General features: G+C 43.4%; 5 protein-coding genes and 1 pseudogene across 5 annotated transcripts; all 6 read left to right on the forward strand.

Annotated features, from left to right (window-relative positions):
* The first annotated feature begins 276 nt into the window (after window positions 1-276).
* On the forward strand, window positions 277-3,099 carry LOC123738819 (protocadherin gamma-A3-like). Its single transcript, XM_045713540.1, has one exon. The coding sequence runs from the start codon at window positions 522-524 to the stop codon at window positions 2,976-2,978; it is 2,457 nt and encodes an 818-aa protein (XP_045569496.1). The 5' UTR covers window positions 277-521; the 3' UTR covers window positions 2,979-3,099.
* Window positions 3,100-3,813: 714 nt separating this feature from the next.
* Window positions 3,814-6,672, forward strand: LOC123738818 (protocadherin gamma-A11). Its single transcript, XM_045713539.1, has one exon. The coding sequence runs from the start codon at window positions 4,210-4,212 to the stop codon at window positions 6,655-6,657; it is 2,448 nt and encodes an 815-aa protein (XP_045569495.1). The 5' UTR covers window positions 3,814-4,209; the 3' UTR covers window positions 6,658-6,672.
* A 1,856-nt stretch (window positions 6,673-8,528) lies between these two features.
* LOC123738817 (protocadherin gamma-A3-like) lies at window positions 8,529-12,190 on the forward strand. The gene has a single exon (XM_045713538.1). It carries the CDS (start codon window positions 9,194-9,196, stop codon window positions 11,642-11,644), a length of 2,451 nt encoding a protein of 816 aa, XP_045569494.1. The 5' UTR covers window positions 8,529-9,193; the 3' UTR covers window positions 11,645-12,190.
* Window positions 12,191-12,288: 98 nt separating this feature from the next.
* Window positions 12,289-15,420, forward strand: LOC123738816 (protocadherin beta-16-like). Its single transcript, XM_045713537.1, has one exon. It carries the CDS (start codon window positions 12,672-12,674, stop codon window positions 15,255-15,257), a length of 2,586 nt encoding a protein of 861 aa, XP_045569493.1. The 5' UTR covers window positions 12,289-12,671; the 3' UTR covers window positions 15,258-15,420.
* A 145-nt stretch (window positions 15,421-15,565) lies between these two features.
* Window positions 15,566-18,344, forward strand: LOC123738815 (protocadherin beta-16-like). The gene has a single exon (XM_045713536.1). The coding sequence runs from the start codon at window positions 15,915-15,917 to the stop codon at window positions 18,342-18,344; it is 2,430 nt and encodes an 809-aa protein (XP_045569492.1). The 5' UTR covers window positions 15,566-15,914.
* A 1,499-nt stretch (window positions 18,345-19,843) lies between these two features.
* LOC123738820 (protocadherin gamma-A6-like) lies at window positions 19,844-21,207 on the forward strand (annotated as a pseudogene).
* Window positions 21,208-21,383: the final 176 nt, after the last annotated feature.

The raw sequence follows: 21,383 nt of genomic DNA on the forward strand, positions 1-21,383 counted from the left end.
TGTTTACGCACGTTCCAATCTAGCTGACTGAATAGGGTGACATGTTTTAGTAGGCAGAATGCTGTCGAATTATTGGCCTTGCGCTGGTCGTAGTATCATAGTGATTGAACGGCATTCGTTTATTATGGCCACAGTGTTCAACTAACCTGGTTGGAAAGGGGAGGGAGTACTGTAAAGTGTTGAATAATTTCTCGTTTTAATGAATTCAAATATAATCTGGTGTTCATGTTTTAGACTCTGAGGGCCGCTGTTGATCAGTGAAATAATTTCTGTCCAGTGTTGTCAGTCAGTGGAGTTAACTCCCCTATCACTGCGCTCTATCAGAGGAGAGGGAGAGACTCTGCGCTTCATACGATGCGGGGCGGGACAGAGAAACACTCTGTGTATTACTGTTTAAGTAGAAGGGACGGTGAAAATAGCCTGGATTGAAACAAAACGTTACATATTACTCCTCTCTTTGCTCAACGTTTCTGAGGATACAGTGGAAGGAATTTTCCTGTGGGATTTATTCTTCGTTGGCTATGGCATTTGAAGGATTCTATCAACCTAAATGCGTAAGATGGCGTTCATGTTGTGGACTGCGGTGGCAAGTACTTATTTTTCTCCTGCATCTCAATCATATTGTCAGAGGCCAAATCCGGTATTCCATTCCGGAGGAGATGAAGAAAGGCTCTGTTATCGGTAACGTAGCTCAAGACCTGGGGTTAGATTTGAAACGGCTCCGAGCGGGCCGGGCTCGTATCGTGACCGGAGAAAGCGTTCAGTACACAGAGCTGAAGACAGACAAAGGGATTCTAGTCGTGAGCGAGAGAATAGACCGAGAACAGCTTTGTACTGACGTCACGCCGTGTAGCTTCAGCTTCGAAATCATTCTAGAGAATCCGATGGAACTGCACCTAGTCACTGTAGAAATATTAGATGTAAATGATCATGCGCCCGTTTTTCCAAATAAAGATATTCATTTTGAAATCAGCGAATCGGCCACAGTTGGAGCTAGGTTTCCGCTAGAGAGTGCAGAGGATCCCGATGTAGGACTCAACGCCCTACAAAATTACATTTTAACTCCCAATGATTATTTCATTCTAAAAAAGCATGCGAATCCAGACGGTAGTAAATATGCTGAGATGTTCCTCCAGAAACCGTTAGACAGAGAGGAGCATCCTTGTCTCTCTTTAAAGCTAATCGCTGTAGACGGTGGAAATCCGCAGAGATCTGGCTCAGTAAATATAGAGATCACTGTCCTAGATGCCAATGACAATGCGCCTGTGTTTAACCAGTCAGTGTACAGGGCTACTGTGATGGAAAACGCCCCAAAAGGGACATATATCACAACCGTGAATGCCAGTGACGCAGACGGTGGATCGAACGGCGAAATAGCATACAGTTGTTCAAAGTTAAAGGGCACCATAGCGGACATATTTATCATTAATGAGAACACCGGAATCATATCTGTTTCGGGTCAGATAGATTATGAGAAAAATAAGAAGTACGAGGTTAGAGTTGAAGCTAAAGACCAGGGAGGTTTAACAGACACCAGTAAAGTTGTCATTGAAGTTATTGATGTTAATGACAACGCACCAGTTATAAACGTCATGTCTTTCTCCAGCCCTGTGTCTGAAGATGCTCCTCCTGGCACCACTATTGCTATTATAAATGTTAAAGATAATGATTCAGAGAGAAATGGACAGATTACATGCTCTATAGATACTAAACTCCCATTTAAGATCAAATCCTCAATGGCTAATTACTACAATGTTATAACAGATTCGATTTTTGACCGAGAAGCGGTGCCCGAATACAACATAACCATAACAGCGACAGATTCTGGTTCGCCTCCTCTCTCCAGCGCCAGGACTTTACACCTTAGAATCTCTGATGTAAATGACAATGCCCCATTGTTCGATAAAGGTCCCTACTCTGCTTACGTCACAGAGAATAACTCTCCTGGAATGTCCATATTTACTGTCAGCGCGCGGGACTCTGATTGGAATCAGAACGCGAGAATATCGTACCTGTTGGAGGACACGCAGATCAGTGGAACTCCAGTCTCTACTTATATATCAATTAACTCTGAAACAGGAGTTTTACATGCGGTGCGCTCCTTTGATTATGAACAAATAAAACAGCTTAAACTCGTGGTTAAGGCGCAGGATGGAGGCTCTCCTCCTCTCAGTAGCAATGTGACTGTGAAAATAATGATCCAGGACCAGAACGACAACGCGCCTCAGGTTCTGTACCCAGTCCAGACTAGCAGCTCTCTGGTGGCTGAAATGGTACCTCGTTCAGCAGATGTGGGCTATCTTGTTACTAAAGTGGTGGCTGTTGATGTGGACTCTGGACAGAATGCCTGGCTCTCGTATAAACTGCAGAAAGCGACAGACAGGGCGCTGTTTGAAGTAGGCTTACAGAATGGAGAAATAAGAACTATACGCCAAGTCACTGATAAAGATGCTGTGAAACAAAGGCTCACTGTTGTAGTGGAGGACAACGGGCAGCCCTCTCGTTCAGCTACAGTCAATGTTAACGTGGCGGTGGCGGACAGCTTCCCTGAAGTGCTCTCGGAGTTCACTGACTTTACGCACGACAAGGAATACAATGACAACCTGACTTTTTACTTAGTCTTGGCTTTGGCTGTAGTCTCATTTCTGTTCATCACATGTTTAGTGGTTATTATATCAGTGAAAATATACAGATGGAGACAGTCTCGCATCCTCTATCATTCCAACCTCCCGGTTATTCCGTATTATCCACCGCGTTACGCAGACACTTTGGGGACAGGAACTCTACAGCACGTGTACAATTACGAGGTGTGCAGGACGACTGACTCCAGAAAGAGTGACTGTCAGTTCGCCAGACCCTGTAGTCAGAACGTACTGATAATGGACCCCAGTTCTACAGGGACGATGCAGCGGATGCAGAACGAAAAGAACATCCTGGATGAACCAGACTCCCCACTAGAGGTGAGTCTGTGGAGTTGAAATGGTATTGCTCATTCGGTTGGAATACATCTTTACATCATGTCCTTTGTAACAATTTTAGCTGCAGATGTAGAATCTTCATTTGATCTGCTCACACTGTTGCAGGACAACTTTCTTGTAGTGTATTTGAGGTTTAAAAGATCTTCTAAAGTTTGTAATTTACTTCTTTTTTTTTAAGTGTATCAATCCCAAAACATGTTTTATTAATCATAATCCACACAATAGTTCAAATGTCCTGTTTCTGCCGGATTATTATCCTGCTGTAGCAAATTGGCTCAAATAAAGATCCTACATCTATATTGCCTTAAGGTTAATTTAGTCAGTATTTGTCTAGTTAAAAGTATGGGCATAACAGCTTTTACATATTGTTGTGGTCAGCTTTGTTTTTTATTGATTGTCATTGTCAGCTGACTGTGGTTTCGAATACAGCAGAAGCAGTTACTTGTTTTCTGGTTAGTTTTGGCTTTCATATTAACCCTGATGATTTCAGCACCAATCTGTATGGACAGCGCCTCTTCTGTCATGATAGCAGCAGAGGACCCTTTCTTCCAACTGCTGTGTTTTGATGAAGTCCATATAGATTCACTAAAGAGTCGCTCAAGCAGTGTTAATTGGTTGTCATTTGTCCAAAATTCTCAACATTAATATGTTGCTGTGTTGTTCAATAATGATTTAGAGTGAGTATCCATGGACATGCTTTTACGCACGTTCCAATCTTTGGCTGAGAGGATAAGGTGCCATGTTTTAGTATCAAATTATTGCTGTTTGCCTTGCTGGTCATCATAGTATTATAGTGATTGAACGTTGCATTTATTTCGATTTTACCTTGCACAGTGTTCATCTACTTGCTACTATATGGGAAGACAGTTGTGCTCTAAAGTGTTGAAATATTTCTACCTTTTTAGGAATTCAAATATAATCTGGTGTTCAGGTTTTAGACTCTGAGGGCCGCTGTTGATCAGTGAAACAATTTCTGTCCAGTGTTGTCAGTCAGTGGAGTTAACTCCCCTATCACTGCGCTCTACCAGAGGAGAGGGAGAGACTGCGCTTCATACGATGCGGGGCGGGACAGAGAAACACTCGGCTCTGATCGATGTTACAGATAACAAAAGGAGACTCTGAAAATAGCCAGGATTGAAAGAATAGGTCGAATATCAGTCTTAGATTTTTTTCTTTGTTTCTGAGGATACAGTATAATACATTTTTGTATTGGATTCATTCTTTGTTGGCTATGGCATTGGAAGGATTCCTTCAACCTAAATGTGTAAAATGGCGTTTGTGTTGTGGACTGCGTTGGCAAGTACTTATTTTTCTCCTGCATCTCAATCACATTGTCAGTGGACAAATCCGGTATTCCATTCCGGAGGAGATGAAGAAAGGCTCTCTTATCGGTAACGTAGCTCAAGACCTGGGGTTAGATTTGAAACGGCTCCGAGAGGGCAGGGCTCGTATCGTGACCGGAGAAAGCATTCAGTACACGGAGCTGAAGACAGACAAAGGGATTCTAGTCGTGAGCGAGAGAATAGACCGAGAGCAGCTTTGTGGCGACGTCACACCGTGTAGCTTTAGCTTCGAAATCATTCTAGAAAATCCTATGGAGCTCCATCACATAACTATAGAAGTCTTAGATGTTAATGATCATCCTCCGATATTTAAGAAAACGGATGTTAAATTGGAAATAAGCGAGTCGGCTATCCTCGGTGCGCGCTTTGTGCTAGAAAATGCAGAAGATCCCGATGTAGGAGTTCACAGTCTACAAAATTATGTTTTAACCCCGAATGATAACTTTGCCCTCAAGCAACATGCAAATCCAGACGGTAGTAAATACGCTGAAATGATTCTTCAGAAACCGTTAGACAGAGAGGAGCATCCTCGTCTCTCTCTAAAGCTAATCGCTGTAGACGGTGGAAATCCACAGAGATCTGGCTCAGTAAATATAGAGATCACTGTCCTAGATGCCAATGACAATGCGCCTGTGTTTAACCAGTCAGTGTACAGGGCTACTGTGATGGAAAACGCTCCAAAAGACACCTATATTACCACTGTAAACGCGTCTGATGCAGACAGTGGTTCTAATGGCTTTATAACGTATTCGCTGTCTAACCTGAAGGGAAATGTAGCAGATGTATTGAATATAAATGAAAACACTGGGATACTGTCAGTTGCAGGCCTGATAGATTATGAAAAAGACAAAAAATACGAATTACGGATTGAAGCTAAAGATCAGGGAGGTTTAACAGATTCGAGTAAAGTTATTGTTGAGGTCATTGACGTTAACGACAATGCACCTGTGATTAGCGTGATGTCATTCACTAGTCCAATGTCTGAAGACTCTCCTCCCGGTACAACTATTGGTATTATCAACGTTAAAGATGTCGATTCGGGTGAAAATGGACAGGTTAGCTGCAGCCTGGACCAAAACATTCCGTTCAAGATCAAATCCAATGTAAGAAATTACTACACCTTGGTAACCGACGCTGTTTTAGACCGTGAGAGCGTGTCAGAATATAACATCACTGTAGTCGCCACGGACGCAGGGTCGCCTCCTCTCTCAAGTAGAAGAACCTTTCACCTGAAGGTGTCCGACGTCAATGACAACGCCCCAGTGTTTCCACATGGCGTGTACAACTCTTATATCGCAGAGAATAACTCTCCAGGCGTCTCTATATTTACTGTTACAGCTAAAGACACGGATTCTAATCAAAATGCCCGTATTTCCTATATTCTAGAGGATACTGATGTCAGCGGGACTCCTGTGTCTGTTTATGTTTCCGTAAACGCAGAGAGTGGGGTCATACACGCGGTGCGCTCCTTTGATTATGAACAAATGAAACAACTAAGACTCGTGGTTAAGGCGCAGGATGGAGGCTCTCCTCCACTCAGTAGCAATGTGACTGTCAATATCCTTATCCAGGACCAGAATGACAACGCGCCTCAGGTTCTGTACCCAGTCCAGACTAGCAGCTCTCTGGTGGCTGAAATGGTGCCTCGTTCAGCAGATGTGGGCTATCTTGTTACTAAAGTGGTGGCTGTTGATGTGGACTCTGGACAGAATGCCTGGCTCTCGTATAAACTGCAGAAAGCGACAGACAGGGCGCTGTTTGAAGTGGGCTTACAGAATGGAGAAATAAGAACTATACGCCAAGTCAATGATAAAGATGCTGTGAAACAAAGGCTCACTGTTGTAGTGGAGGACAACGGGCAGCCCTCTCGTTCAGCTACAGTCAATGTTAACGTGGCGGTGGCGGACAGCTTCCCTGAAGTGCTCTCGGAGTTCACTGACTTTACGCACGACAAGGAGTACAATGACAACCTGACTTTTTACTTAGTCTTGGCTTTGGCTGTAGTCTCATTTCTGTTCATCACATGTTTAGTGGTTATTATATCAGTGAAAATATACAGATGGAGACAGTCTCGCATCCTCTATCATTCCAACCTCCCGGTTATTCCGTATTATCCACCGCGTTACGCAGACACTTTGGGGACAGGAACTCTACAGCACGTGTACAATTACGAGGTGTGCAGGACGACTGACTCCAGAAAGAGTGACTGTCAGTTCGCCAGACCCTGTAGTCAGAACGTACTGATAATGGACCCCAGTTCTACAGGGACGATGCAGCGGATTCAGAACGAAAAGAACATCCTGGATGAACCAGACTCTCCATTAGAGGTGAGTTAATTGGAGTTTAAATGGTATTGCTCTTTGGGTTTGGAATATATCTTCACAGTATATCCTTTGTAACTATTTTAACTTTTGTGCCTTAAACCTGTCAGGGACAGATGTTCCGCTAGCGGAACGCCTCACCAATATCCAATGGTAGGGCGTGGCGTGAAATACAAATACCTTAAAAATGCTATAACTTCAATTTCTCAAACATATGACTATTTTACACCATTTTAAAGACAAGACTCTCGTTAATCTAACCACATTGTCCGATTTCAAATAGGCTTTACAGCGAAAGCAAAACATTAGATTATGTCAGGAGAGTACCCTACCAAAAATAAATTACTCAGCCATTTTCAAAGCAAGCATATATGTCACAAAAACCAAAACCACAGCTAAATGCAGCACTAACCTCTGATGATCTTCATCAGATGACACTCCTAGGACATTATGTTATACAATACATGCATGTTTTGTTCAATCAAGTTCATATTTATATCAAAAACCAGCTTTTTACAATAGCATGTGATGTTCAGAACTAGCATACCCACCGCAAACTTCCGGTGATTTTACTAAATTACTCACGATAAACGTTTACAAAAAACATAACAATTATTTTAAGAACTATAGATACAGAACTCCTTTATGCAATTGTGGTGTCAGATTTTAAAATAGCTTTTTGGCGAAAGCACATTTTGCAATATTCTGAGTAGATAGCTCGGCCGTCACAGGCTAGCTAATTTGACACCCACCAAGTTTGGTGCTCACCAAACTCAGATTTACTATAAGAAAAATTGGATTACCTTTGCTGTTCTTCGTCAGAATTCACTCCCAGGACTTCTACTTCAACAACAAATGTTGTTTTGGTTCGAAATAATCCATAGTTATATCCAAATAGCTCCGTTTTGTTTGTGCGTTCATGTCAGTATCCAAAGGGTGACGCGCGGGCGCATTTTGTGACAAAAAAATTCAAAATATTCCATTACCGTACTTCGAAGCATGTCAAACGCTGTTTAAAATAAATGTTTATGCTATTTTTCTCATAAAATAGCGATAATATTCCAACCGGGAAACATTATGTTCATTCATAGACTGAAAGAAAAACATGGAGTCGTCTCGTGCACGCGCACTCCACTGTCATTGTTCCCTGCCTGACCACTCACAAAAACTCCTGCTTTTTTTCGCCCAGACTGCAGAGACGTCATTCCGCCTTCTGGCGCCTTCTGAGAGCCAATGGAAGCCTTAGAAAATGTCACGTTACAGCAGAGATGCTGTATTTTTGATAGAGATGCCCTAGAAGGACAACAAATTGTCAGACAGGGCACTTCCTGTATGGAATCTTCTCAGGTTTTGGCCTGCCATATGAGTTCTGTTATACTCACAGACACCATTCAAACAGTTTTAGAAACTTCAGAGTGTTTTCTATCCAAATCTACTAATTATATGCATATTCTAGTTTTTGGGCAGGAGTAGTAACCAGATTAAATCGGGTACGCTTTTTATTCGGCCGTGAAAATACTGCCCCCCTATCCCAAACAGGTTAAGGTTCATTTACTTCATATTTCTCTAGTCAACAGTATGGGCACGTCAGTGTTACGTATTGTTGGGCTTTTATTGAATATCATTTCCATCTGAGTTCTTAGAATTGTTGTTCCGAAGTTATCGCATAAGTGCTACAATACAAGCAACTACTTATTTTCTGGTTAGTTTTGACTTTCATAGTATGCCTGATGATTTTCTTTTAATCATATGTACTACACATGCAATAAAGTAGCACTGCAAGGCCGTTTCAGTGCCACTCTGTGTGGACAGCGCCTCTTCTGTCATGATAGCGGCAAAGGTCTGCTCCGCTCTATCGCACTGCTCTCTCTTCTTCCAACTGCTATGTTTTGATTAAGTCAAAATAGAGTCACTGAAGTCGCTTAAGCAGTGTTAACGGCTTGTCATGTGTCAAATAATTCTCAACATTAATATGTTGCTGTGTTGTTCAATAATGATTTAGAGTGAGTATCCATGGACATGCTTTTACGCACGTTCCAATCTTTGGCTGAGAGGATAAGGTGCCATGTTTTAGTATCAAATTATTGCTGTTTGCCTTGCTGGTCATCATAGTATTATAGTGATTTAACGTTGCATTTATTTCGATTTTACATTGCACAGTGTTCATCTACTTGCTACTATATGGGAAGACAGTTGTGTTGAAATATTTCTACCTTTTTTTAATTCAAATTTCATCTAGTGTTCATGTTTTAGACTCTGAGGGCCGCTGTTGATCAGTGAAATGATTTCTGTCCAGTGTTGTCAATCAGAAGGAGTCCCCTCCCATATCACTGCGCTCTAGCAGAGGAGAGGGAGAGACTATCTGCACTTCATAGAGGCGGGGCGCGACTGAGACAAGCTCACTCTCCACACGTGTAGGTGGATTACAGATACCACAAGAGGACGGCTAAAATATGCTTATTTAATATTATACATCGACTAACACTCTTGTCTTTCCCGTTTGAGGATACAGTATAAGGAATATTTTTGTGGGATCAATTCATTGTTGGCTATGGCTTCCGATGGATTCCTTCAACATAAATGCGTAAGATGGCGTTCGTGTTTTGGACTGCGGTGGCAAGTTCTTGTTTTACTCCTGTATTTCAGTCATATTATCAGTGGCCAAATCCGGTATTCCATTCCGGAGGAGATGAAGAAAGGCTCTCTTATCGGTAACGTAGCTCAAGACCTGGGGTTAGATTTGAAACGGCTCCGGGCGGGCCGGGCCCGTATCGTGACCGGAGAAAGCGTTCAGTACACAGAGCTGAAGACAGACAAAGGGATTCTAGTCGTGAGCGAGAGAATAGACCGAGAGCAGCTTTGTGGCGACGTCACACCGTGTAGCTTCAGCTTCGAAATGATTCTAGAGAATCCGATGGAACTGCACCTCGTCACTGTAGAAATATTAGACGTTAATGATAATGCGCCCACATTTCAACAGAATGATTTAGAATTGAAAATCAGTGAATTGGCTTCTGTGGGGGCGCGCTTTACCCTAGCAACTGCGGATGACCCGGATGTAGGATCTAATGCTTTACAAAATTACATTCTAACACCGAATGATCATTTCGTTGTCAAACAACATTCAAATGCACATGGAAAAAGATATGCAGAAATGGTGCTCCAGAAGTCGTTAGACAGAGAGGAGCATCCTCGTCTCTCTCTAAAGCTAATCGCTGTAGACGGTGGAAATCCACAGAGATCTGGCTCAGTAAATATAGAGATCACTGTCCTAGATGCCAATGATAATGCGCCTGTGTTTAACCAGTCAGTGTACAGGGCTACTGTGATGGAAAATGTACCGAAAGGCACCTATATTACAACGGTAAATGCCAGCGATGCAGACGGTGGATTGAATGGTTTAGTACATTATTCTCTTTCAAAAATGCAAAACAATGTGGACAATGTGTTTGATATTGACAAGACCACTGGCTTTATATCGCTTGTGGGACAGTTAGATTATGAAAAAGACAAGAAATACGAAGTGAGTATCGAAGCCACAGACCAAGGTGGATTGACTGACTCCAGTAAAGTTGTTGTCGATGTAATAGATGTCAACGATAATGTCCCTGTAATCAGCGTCATGTCGTTCACTAGTCCGGTCTCTGAAGATTCACCACTCGGTACAACCATTGGTATTATTCATGTGAAAGATCTTGATTCAGGTGAAAATTGTCAGGTTAGCTGCAGCCTGGACCAAAATATTCCTTTCAATATAAAATCTAATGTAAGAAATTACTACACCTTGGTAACAGGCGCTGTTTTAGACCGTGAGAGCGTGTCAGAATATAACATCACTGTAGTCGCCACGGACGCAGGGTCGCCTCCTCTCTCAAGTAAGAGAACCTTTCACCTGAAGGTGTCCGACGTCAATGACAACGCCCCAGTGTTTCCACATGGCGTGTACAACTCTTATATCGCAGAGAATAACTCTCCAGGCGTCTCTATATTTACTGTTACAGCTAAAGACACGGATTCTAATCAAAATGCCCGTATTTCCTATATTCTAGAGGATTCTGATGTCAGCGGGACTCCTGTGTCTGTTTATGTTTCCGTAAACGCAGAGAGTGGGGTCATACACGCGGTGCGCTCCTTTGATTATGAACAAATGAAACAACTAAGACTCGTGGTTAAGGCGCAGGATGGAGGCTCTCCTCCACTCAGTAGCAATGTGACTGTCATCATCTTCATCCAAGATCAGAACGACAACGCGCCTCAGGTTCTGTACCCAGTCCAGACTAGCAGCTCTGAAATGGTGCCTCGTTCAGCAGATGTGGGCTATCTTGTTACTAAAGTGGTGGCTGTTGATGTGGACTCTGGACAGAATGCCTGGCTCTCGTATAAACTGCAGAAAGCGACAGACAGGGCACTGTTTGAAGTGGGCTTACAGAATGGAGAAATAAGAACTATACGCCAAGTCAATGATAAAGATGCTGTGAAACAAAGGCTCACTGTTGTAGTGGAGGACAACGGGCAGCCCTCTCGTTCAGCTACAGTCAATGTTAACGTGGCGGTGGCGGACAGCTTCCCTGAAGTGCTCTCGGAGTTCACTGACTTTACGCACGACAAGGAGTACAACGACAACCTGACTTTTTACTTAGTCTTGGCTTTGGCTGTAGTCTCATTTCTGTTCATCACATGTTTAGTGGTTATTATATCAGTGAAAATATACAGATGGAGACAGTCTCGCATCCTCTATCATTCCAACCTCCCGGTTATTCCGTATTATCCACCGCGTTACGCAGACACTTTGGGGACAGGAACTCTACAGCACGTGTACAATTACGAGGTGTGCAGGACGACTGACTCCAGAAAGAGTGACTGTCAGTTCACCAGACCCTGTAGTCAGAACGTACTGATAATGGACCCCAGTTCTACAGGGACGATGCAGCGGATGCAGAACGAAAAGAACATCCTGGATGAACCAGACTCGCCGGTGGAGGTGAGTCTGTTGCAGTTTTAATGGTATTGCTCATTAGGTTGGAATACATCTTCTCAGTTTTCCTTCGTAACTCTTTGAACTTTTGTGCCCTAAGGTTCATTTACTCAGTATTTCTCTTGTCATCACAGTATATGGGTCAATCAGTTAAGTATTGTTGCGGTTAGTTTGGGTTTTATAGAATTCCATTGCCAGCGGTTTTGGACTGTGGGTAGCAATACCAAGTGCTACAATAGAAGCATTAACATGTTTTCTGATTATTTGGGTTTTTTATATTATGCCTACTTTTTTTTCTCATAACTCGGCCGTTTCAGCCCCACTCTGTGTGGACACCGCAAATTCTGTCATGATAGAAGCAGAGTTCTGATACGTTCTCTTACACTTTTCTCCCTAGTTCCAACTACTGTGTATTTATTAAGTCACTATAGGGTGGCTTTTAGTGTTGACTGCTTTTCATTTCAACTAACTCTCAACATAGGTATTTTACCGTATTGTTCAATAATGGTTTGGATGGTGGATCCATGGAAATTGTTTACGCACGTTCCAATCTAGCGCTGACTGAATAGGGTGACATGTTTTAGTAGGCTATCGAATTATTGCCACTTGCCTCGCTGGTCGTAGTATCATAGTGATTGAACGATGCGTTCATTTATATTGCGCCACAGTGTTCAACTTACCTGTTTGGAACGGGAGGAGTACTGTAAAGTGTTGAATAATTTCTACGTTTTAATGAATTCAAATATAATCTGGTGTTCATGTTTTAGACTCTGAGGGCCGCTGTTGATCAGTGAAATAATTTCTGTCCAGTGTTGTCAGTCAGTGGAGTTAACTCCCCTATCACTGCGCTCTACCAGAGGAGAGGGAGAGACTCTGCGCTTCATACGATGCGGGGCGGGACAGAGAAACACTCTGTGTATTACTGTTTTAGTAGAAGGGACGGTGAAAATAGCCTGGATTGAAACAAAACGTTACATATTACTCCTCTCTTTGCTCAACGTTTCTGAGGATACAGTGGAAGGAATTTTCCTGTGGGATTTATTCTTCGTTGGCTATGGCATTTGAAGGATTCTATCAACCTAAATGCGTAAGATGGCGTTCATGTTGTGGACTGCGGTGGCAAGTACTTATTTTTCTCCTGCATCTCAATCATATTGTCAGAGGCCAAATCCGGTATTCCATTCCGGAGGAGATGAAGAAAGGCTCTGTTATCGGTAACGTAGCTCAAGACCTGGGGTTAGATTTGAAACGGCTCCGAGCGGGCCGGGCTCGTATCGTGACCGGAGAAAGCGTTCAGTACACAGAGCTGAAGACAGACAAAGGGATTCTAGTCGTGAGCGAGAGAATAGACCGAGAACAGCTTTGTACTGACGTCACGCCGTGTAGCTTCAGCTTCGAAATCATTCTAGAGAATCCGATGGAACTGCACCTAGTCACTGTAGAAATATTAGATGTAAATGATCATGCGCCCGTTTTTCCAAATAAAGATATTCATTTTGAAATCAGCGAATCGGCCACAGTTGGAGCTAGGTTTCCGCTAGAGAGTGCAGAGGATCCCGATGTAGGACTCAACGCCCTACAAAATTACATTTTAACTCCCAATGATTATTTCATTCTAAAAAAGCATGCGAATCCAGACGGTAGTAAATATGCTGAGATGTTCCTCCAGAAGTCGTTAGACAGAGAAGAGCATCCTCGTCTCTCTTTAAAGCTAATCGCTGTAGACGGTGGAAATCCGCAGAGATCTGGCTCAGTAAATATAGAGATCACTGTCCTAGATGTAAATGATAACGCGCCTGTGTTTAACCAGTCAGTGTACAGGGCTACTGTGATGGAAAACGCCCCAAAAGGGACATATATCACAACCGTGAATGCCAGTGACGCAGACGGTGGATCGAACGGCGAAATAGCATACAGTTGTTCAAAGTTAAAGGGCACCATAGCGGACATATTTATCATTAATGAGAACACCGGAATCATATCTGTTTCGGGGCAGATAGATTATGAGAAAAATAAGAAGTACGAGGTTAGAGTTGAAGCTAAAGACCAGGGAGGTTTAACAGACACCAGTAAAGTTGTCATTGAAGTTATTGATGTTAATGACAACGCACCAGTTATAAACGTCATGTCTTTCTCCAGCCCTGTGTCTGAAGATGCTCCTCCTGGCACCACTATTGCTATTATAAATGTTAAAGATAATGATTCAGAGAGAAATGGACAGATTACATGCTCTATAGATACTAAACTCCCATTTAAGATCAAATCCTCAATGGCTAATTACTACAATGTTATAACAGATTCGATTTTTGACCGAGAAGCGGTGCCCGAATACAACATAACCATAACAGCGACAGATTCTGGTTCGCCTCCTCTCTCTAGCGCCAGGGCTTTACACCTTAGAATCTCTGATGTAAATGACAATGCCCCATTGTTCGATAAAGGTCCCTACTCTGCTTACGTCACAGAGAATAACTCTCCTGGAATGTCCATATTTACTGTCAGCGCGCGGGACTCTGATTGGAATCAGAACGCGAGAATATCGTACCTGTTGGAGGACACGCAGATCAGTGGAACTCCAGTCTCTACTTATATATCAATTAACTCTGAAACAGGAGTTTTACATGCGGTGCGCTCCTTTGATTATGAACAAATAAAACAGCTTAAACTCGTGGTTAAGGCGCAGGATGGAGGCTCTCCTCCACTCAGTAGCAATGTGACTGTGAAAATAATGATCCAGGACCAGAACGACAACGCGCCTCAGGTTCTGTACCCAGTCCAGACTAGCAGCTCTCTGGTGGCTGAAATGGTACCTCGTTCAGCAGATCTGGGCTATCTTGTTACTAAAGTGGTGGCTGTTGATGTGGACTCTGGACAGAATGCCTGGCTCTCGTATAAACTGCAGAAAGCGACAGACAGGGCGCTGTTTGAAGTGGGTTCACAGAATGGGGAAATAAGAACCATACGCCAAGTCACTGATAAAGATGCTGTGAAACAAAGGCTCACTGTTGTAGTGGAGGACAACGGGCAGCCCTCTCGTTCAGCTACAGTCAATGTTAACGTGGCGGTGGCGGACAGCTTCCCTGAAGTGCTCTCGGAGTTCACTGACTTTACGCACGACAAGGAATACAATGACAACCTGACTTTTTACTTAGTCTTGGCTTTGGCTGTAGTCTCATTTCTGTTCATCACATGTTTAGTGGTTATTATATCAGTGAAAATATACAGATGGAGACAGTCTCGCATCCTCTATCATTCCAACCTCCCGGTTATTCCGTATTATCCACCGCGTTACGCAGACACTTTGGGGACAGGAACTCTACAGCACGTGTACAATTACGAGGTGTGCAGGACGACTGACTCCAGAAAGAGTGACTGTCAGTTCGCCAGACCCTGTAGTCAGAACGTACTGATAATGGACCCCAGGTCTACAGGGACGATGCAGCGGATGCAGAGTGAAAAGAACATCCTGGATGAACCAGACTCACCAATAGAGGTCTGTTATCTATTTCCATTTGTATCCATTTACATCTTTAAATGCATGTTTCGCGTTGATTTTCTCCCCACTGTCCGAGAAGCTCATCTTTCCATTGTTATTGCACTTTCAGCACCACAGTCACGGACAGCGGCGCTTTGCAAATAGGGTGACTTGCCTTGTAGCTGAATTCTCGTTGATGGTAAAGATAATACCGTCCTTTAAAGATCAATCAAACATATCCTTTGTATTTCATAACATTCATGATAGGCTACGGGTATTCCATGCACAACATTCCATCCATTTCCTGTTTAACCTGCAAGTCTAACATTGTGTTCTGTTGTATTGTAATTCCATGCGGAGTGTGTGGGGATAGGCTGAGACTTTCTCCACATCTCTCCGGGATCTTTGTGTTACATTTGGCCTACATGCATTGACCAAGATAATTCATTGATATAGTCTTTATGGTTACCTCTCTTATGTGGGCTCTTACGTTCCCAACTTACCTGGGGTGTTTTTCTTTCTTTGTTCAAATCTGTAATTTAATAGTCTGAACTCTGAGGGACGCTGTTGGTCAGTGTGTTGCTGTTTTAGAGCAGATTTGGAGCAGCACCTCCCCCATTATCTCGATATATTAGAGAGGAAAGAGTCGCACGCAGAGCACCAAGTCCAGGTTACCGGAGAACACTAAGTACGGAGACAACGAGCTGCGATTCTTTTGTTCAGGCGAGACGATTTTTGGACACATTGTGCTTTGTTTATCAGCACTGAAACCAAACTGAATATTGCAGTCTGTTTTACGGATTATAACCTGCTTGTTGTTTCATGGTGAAGGGGAAAATGTCGGACAGAACAATGGCACGGCAAGTACTGTTGTTTATCTCGGTCCTCTCTCTCAGTTCAGTGCACGGGCAGGTCAGTTACTCCATTCTGGAGGAAATGGCGAAAGGCTCTTTAGTCGGTAACATAGCGCAGGATTTGGGTTTAGATATCAAAAGACTGAAATCAGGTAAAGCTCGTATTTATACTGGAGACAGCGCAGAATACATCGAGCTGAATAAAGAAAGGGGAGTTCTCCTTATCAAAGAGAGAATAGACCGTGAAGCTCTCTGCGGACAGACTACACCTTGTGCACTGCATTTTCAGATTATTCTGGAGAATCCAATGGAATTTTACAGCATCACAGTTGAAATAACGGATACCAATGATAATGCTCCGGTTTTTAAAAGGAATGCAATGACATTTGAAATAAGCGAGTCTGCTTTAACGGGTGCTAGATTCGTCTTGGAGAGAGCGATTGATAATGACGTAGGTATAAATGGCCTTCAAAGCTACTACCTTAGACCCACTGATCATTTTATTTTAAAACCGAATAGTAAAATTGGTAGTAGTAAAAACGTAGAGATGGTTTTACAGAAACCTCTAGACCGAGAGAAACAGGATCAGATATCGCTGACATTAACAGCGTTAGATGGAGGAGAGCCCCAGCTATCAGGAACAATGCAGATAATCATCACTGTACTTGACGCCAATGATAACGCACCTGTTTGTGCCGAGGCAGAGTATACGGCCAGTATATCAGAAGTTGCTCCTAAAGGCACCGTTTTAACCACAATCAGTGCATCTGATGCTGATCAAGGTCCTAACGGAAGGGTTACATACTCTATATCGAATACTGCTGAGGGTGCTGCTGAACTATTTGAGGTAGACGAAACATATGGCGTTATGAGATTAATTGGGAATATTGATTATGAAAAAATGAAACATTATGAGGTAGACGTTCAGGCTACAGACCAGGGAGGACACTCTGACGCGTGCAAAGTGATTATTGAAGTAATGGATACGAATGATAACAAACCATCCATTAATACCATGTCAAAGACAAATAGTATATCTGAGGATGCTACACCTGGGACTGTAGTAACAATGATGAATATTCAAGACCCTGATTCTGGTGAAAATGGCAGGGTGCAGTGCTCTATGAACGAAAACATTCCTTTTGCGATGAAATCAACATCGAATTATTTCTTTACTGTAGTAACTGACAGTGACTTGGACCGAGAGAGAGACTCTGAGTACAACATCAGTGTGACGTGCTCTGATGAGGGCGTGCCCTCGCTCTCCAGCAGCGTCACTCTCACCTTACAGATATCAGATGTGAACGACAACGCGCCTGTCTTTGAGAGGAGCTCATATGAGGCCTACATTATAGAAAACAACACACCGGGCCTCTCTATATTCACAGTGAAAGCCAGAGACGCTGACTGGAACCAGAATGCCCGTGTTTCCTACATACTGGAGGACTCCTCGGTTAACGGAGTGCCCGTCTCCTCATATGTGTCCGTTAGTGCTGATAGTGGAGTCATACATGCAGTGCGCTCTTTTGACTACGAGCAGATCAAGGATTTCCAGTTCCGCGTAAAAGCGCAGGATGGAGGCTCCCCTCCTCTCAGTAGCAATGTGACTGTGAAAATAATGATCCAGGACCAGAACGACAACGCGCCTCAGGTTCTGTATCCAGTCCAGACTAGCAGCTCTCTGGTGGCTGAAATGGTACCTCGTTCAGCAGATGTGGGCTATCTTGTTACTAAAGTGGTGGCTGTTGATGTGGACTCTGGACAGAATGCCTGGCTCTCGTATAAACTGCAGAAAGCGACAGACAGGGCGCTGTTTGAAGTGGGTTCACAGAATGGAGAAATAAGAACTGTACGCCAAGTCAATGATAAAGATGCTGTGAAACAAAGGCTCACTGTTGTAGTGGAGGACAACGGGCAGCCCTCTCGTTCAGCTACAGTCAATGTTAACGTGGCGGTGGCGGACAGCTTCCCTGAAGTGCTCTCGGAGTTCACTGACTTTACGCACGACAAGGAATACAATGACAACCTGACTTTTTACTTAGTCTTGGCTTTGGCTGTAGTCTCATTTCTGTTCATCACATGTTTAGTGGTTATTATATCAGTGAAAATATACAGATGGAGACAGTCTCGCATCCTCTATCATTCCAACCTCCCGGTTATTCCGTATTATCCACCGCGTTACGCAGACACTTTGGGGACAGGAACTCTACAGCACGTGTACAATTACGAGGTGTGCAGGACGACTGACTCCAGAAAGAGTGACTGTCAGTTCACCAGACCCTATAGTCAGAACGTACTGATAATGGACCCCAGTTCTACAGGGACGATGCAGCGGATGCAGAGCGAAAAGAACATCCTGGATGAACCAGACTCCCCAACAGAGGTCTGTTATTTTTGAGCCATATCCTTTTCCATCACTTTTCAATGTGTATCCTATGTCTAAATGTGTTAGAGCGATTTTTGTTTGAAATTTAATCCGTCAGAAATGCTCTTCATTCACCACCAATAAGTAAGTTTATTTCAGTCCCAAGGCCATGGACAGCAGCACTTTCAAATAGGCTCTATTTCAATAGGTAGCTTCGTAGCTTCCTATATTAACATAATATCACGGAACGTGTCTTTCGTTTCTCCACATCCCTCAGACATATTGATTTGTATGTGTTATTCATTCATGAGGCTATTAGTGTTCGATATAATTATATTATGATTTCACTTGACAATAAACCATCTGCCATGTTATTGAACTCAGAGGGACGCTGTTGGTCAGTGTGTTGCCGTTTTAGATTTATTTACAGCAGTACCTCCCCAATCATCTCGGTATATTGGAGAGAAAGAGTCGCACGCAGAGCGCAGAGTCCGGGTTATAGAGAACATTAAGCACGGAACGAGCTGCGATTCTTTTGTTCCAGAGATACGGATTATTGGCGGAAGATTGTGTTATTTTCTGGATTTACGTGAAACGGAATATTGCAAACTGCTTAACGGACCTTTACGGTATTTGTGGTTTAATTGTGCAGTGAGAAATGTCGGACAGAACAATGACACGGCAAGTACTGTTGTTTATCTCGGTCCTCTCTCTCAGTTCAGTGCACGGGCAGGTCAGTTACTCCATTCCGGAGGAAATGGCGAAAGGCTCTTTAGTCGGTAACATAGCGCAGGATTTGGGTTTAGATATCAAAAGACTGAAGTCGGGTAGAGCTCGTATACACTTTGGAAACAGCGCAGAATACATCGAGCTGAATAAAGAAAAGGGAGTTCTCCTTATCAAAGAGAGAATAGACCGCGAAGCGCTCTGCGTCAGACGACGCCCTTGTGCTTTGCACTTTCAAATTATTATGGAGAACCCAATAGAATTTTATCGAATCACTATTGAGATCATCGATATGAATGATAATGCTCCAGTTTTCCAAAAGGATTCAATGAAATTGGAAATAAGCGAATCAGCTGTGACCGGAGCTAAATTTGTACTAGAAAGAGCTTTTGATTCTGATATTGGAAGAAATGGACTTCAAAGCTACTCCCCTTAATCCAACGGATCATTTCGTTCTGAAATTACATGGGCAAGATGATGGAAGTAAAAAGGTAGAGATGGTTTTGCAGAAGCCCTCGACCGAGAGAAACAGGAGCAGATATCGTTAGTGCTAACCGCCCTCGATGGAGGTGAGCCTAAGATGTCTGGAACAGTGCAGATACACGTCACTGTGTTGGATGCAAACGACAACGCTCCGGTTTTTACGCAGGCAATATATAAGGCCAGTTTGGTGGAAAATTCACAGAGGGGTACATTATTAACTACAGTTAGTGCAACTGATAGACAATGGATCAAATGGTTTAGTCACTTACTCAATATCAAGTAGCAAAGTTGGTATTTGGACTTATTTCAAATAAACGAGAGTAATGGCGAGGTGCGTTTGATAGGCAAGGGTCGACTATGAAACAGCTAAACATTACCAGATTGACATAGAAGCAAAAGATCAAGGCGGTCTTTCAGACTCCAGTAAATTAGTAGTTGGAGATTGTGAGCGTTAACGACAACAGCCCTTTGATTGAGGCGTGATGTCAACTTCTAAAACAATATCAGAAAATGTCCCTCCCCAGACTATTATCGCTGTAATGAGTATCCACGACCCAGACTCTGATAATAACGGAGTGGTGAATTGTGTTTTGGTGAAAACATTCCTTTCACCATTCAATCTACATCTAACGGATTCTATAGCCTAGTAACTGACAGTGACTTGGACCGAGAGAGAGACTCTGAGTACAACATCAGTGTGACGTGCTCTGATGAGGGCGTGCCCTCGCTCTCCAGCAGCGTCACTCTCACCTTACAGATATCAGATGTGAATGACAACGCGCCTGTCTTTGAGAGGAGCTCATATGAGGCCTACATTATAGAAAACAACACACCGGGCTCTCTATATTCACAGTGAAAGCCAGAGACGCTGACTGGAACCAGAATGCCCGTGTTTCTTACATACTGGAGGACTCCTCGGTTAACGGAGTGCCCGTCTCCTCATATGTGTCCGTTAGTGCTGATAGTGGAGTCATCCATGCAGTGCGCTCTTTTGACTACGAGCAGATCAAGGATTTCCAGTTCCGCGTAAAAGCGCAGGATGGAGGCTCCCCTCCTCTCAGTAGCAATGTGACTGTGAAAATAATGATCCAGGACCAGAACGACAACGCGCCTCAGGTTCTGTACCCAGTCCAGACTAGCAGCTCTCTGGTGGCTGAAATGGTGCCTCGTTCAGCAGATGTGGGCTATCTTGTTACTAAAGTGGTGGCTGTTGATGTGGACTCTGGACAGAATGCCTGGCTCTCGTATAAACTGCAGAAAGCGACAGACAGGGGCGCTGTTTGAAGTGGGCTTACAGAATGGAGAAATAAGAACTATACGCCAAGTCAATGATAAAAGATGCTGTGAAACAAAGGCTCACTGTTGTAGTGGAGGACAACGGGCAGCCCTCTCGTTCAGCTACAGTCAATGTTAACGTGGCGGTGGCGGACAGCTTCCCTGAAGTGCTCTCGGAGTTCACTGACTTTACGCACGACAAGGGAGTACAATGACAACCTGACTTTTTACTTAGTCTTGGCTTTGGCTGTAGTCTCATTTCTGTTCATCACCTGTTTAGTGGTTATTATATCAGTGAAAATATACAGATGGAGACAGTCTCGCATCCTCTCTATCATTCCAACCTCCCGGTTATTCCGTATTATCCACCGCGTTACGCAGACACTTTGGGGACAGGAACTCTACAGCACGTGTACAATTACGAGGTGTGCAGGACGACTGACTCCAGAAAGAGTGACTGTCAGTTCGCCAGACCCTGTAGTCAGAACGTACTGATAATGGACCCCAGTTCTACAGGGACGATGCAGCGGATGCAGAGGAATAGGAACATCCTGGATGAATCAGACTCGCCAATGGAGGTCTGTTATT

Source organism: Salmo salar, unplaced genomic scaffold, assembly GCF_905237065.1.
Source record: "Salmo salar unplaced genomic scaffold, Ssal_v3.1, whole genome shotgun sequence".
NCBI lineage: Eukaryota > Metazoa > Chordata > Actinopteri > Salmoniformes > Salmonidae > Salmo > Salmo salar.

Coding starts and splice junctions, on each gene's coding strand:
- LOC123738819 (XM_045713540.1), top strand. CDS start 522: ATGGCATTTGAAGGATTCTATCAACCTAAATGCGTAAGATGGCGTTCA.
- LOC123738818 (XM_045713539.1), top strand. CDS start 4,210: ATGGCATTGGAAGGATTCCTTCAACCTAAATGTGTAAAATGGCGTTTG.
- LOC123738817 (XM_045713538.1), top strand. CDS start 9,194: ATGGCTTCCGATGGATTCCTTCAACATAAATGCGTAAGATGGCGTTCG.
- LOC123738816 (XM_045713537.1), top strand. CDS start 12,672: ATGGCATTTGAAGGATTCTATCAACCTAAATGCGTAAGATGGCGTTCA.
- LOC123738815 (XM_045713536.1), top strand. CDS start 15,915: ATGGTGAAGGGGAAAATGTCGGACAGAACAATGGCACGGCAAGTACTG.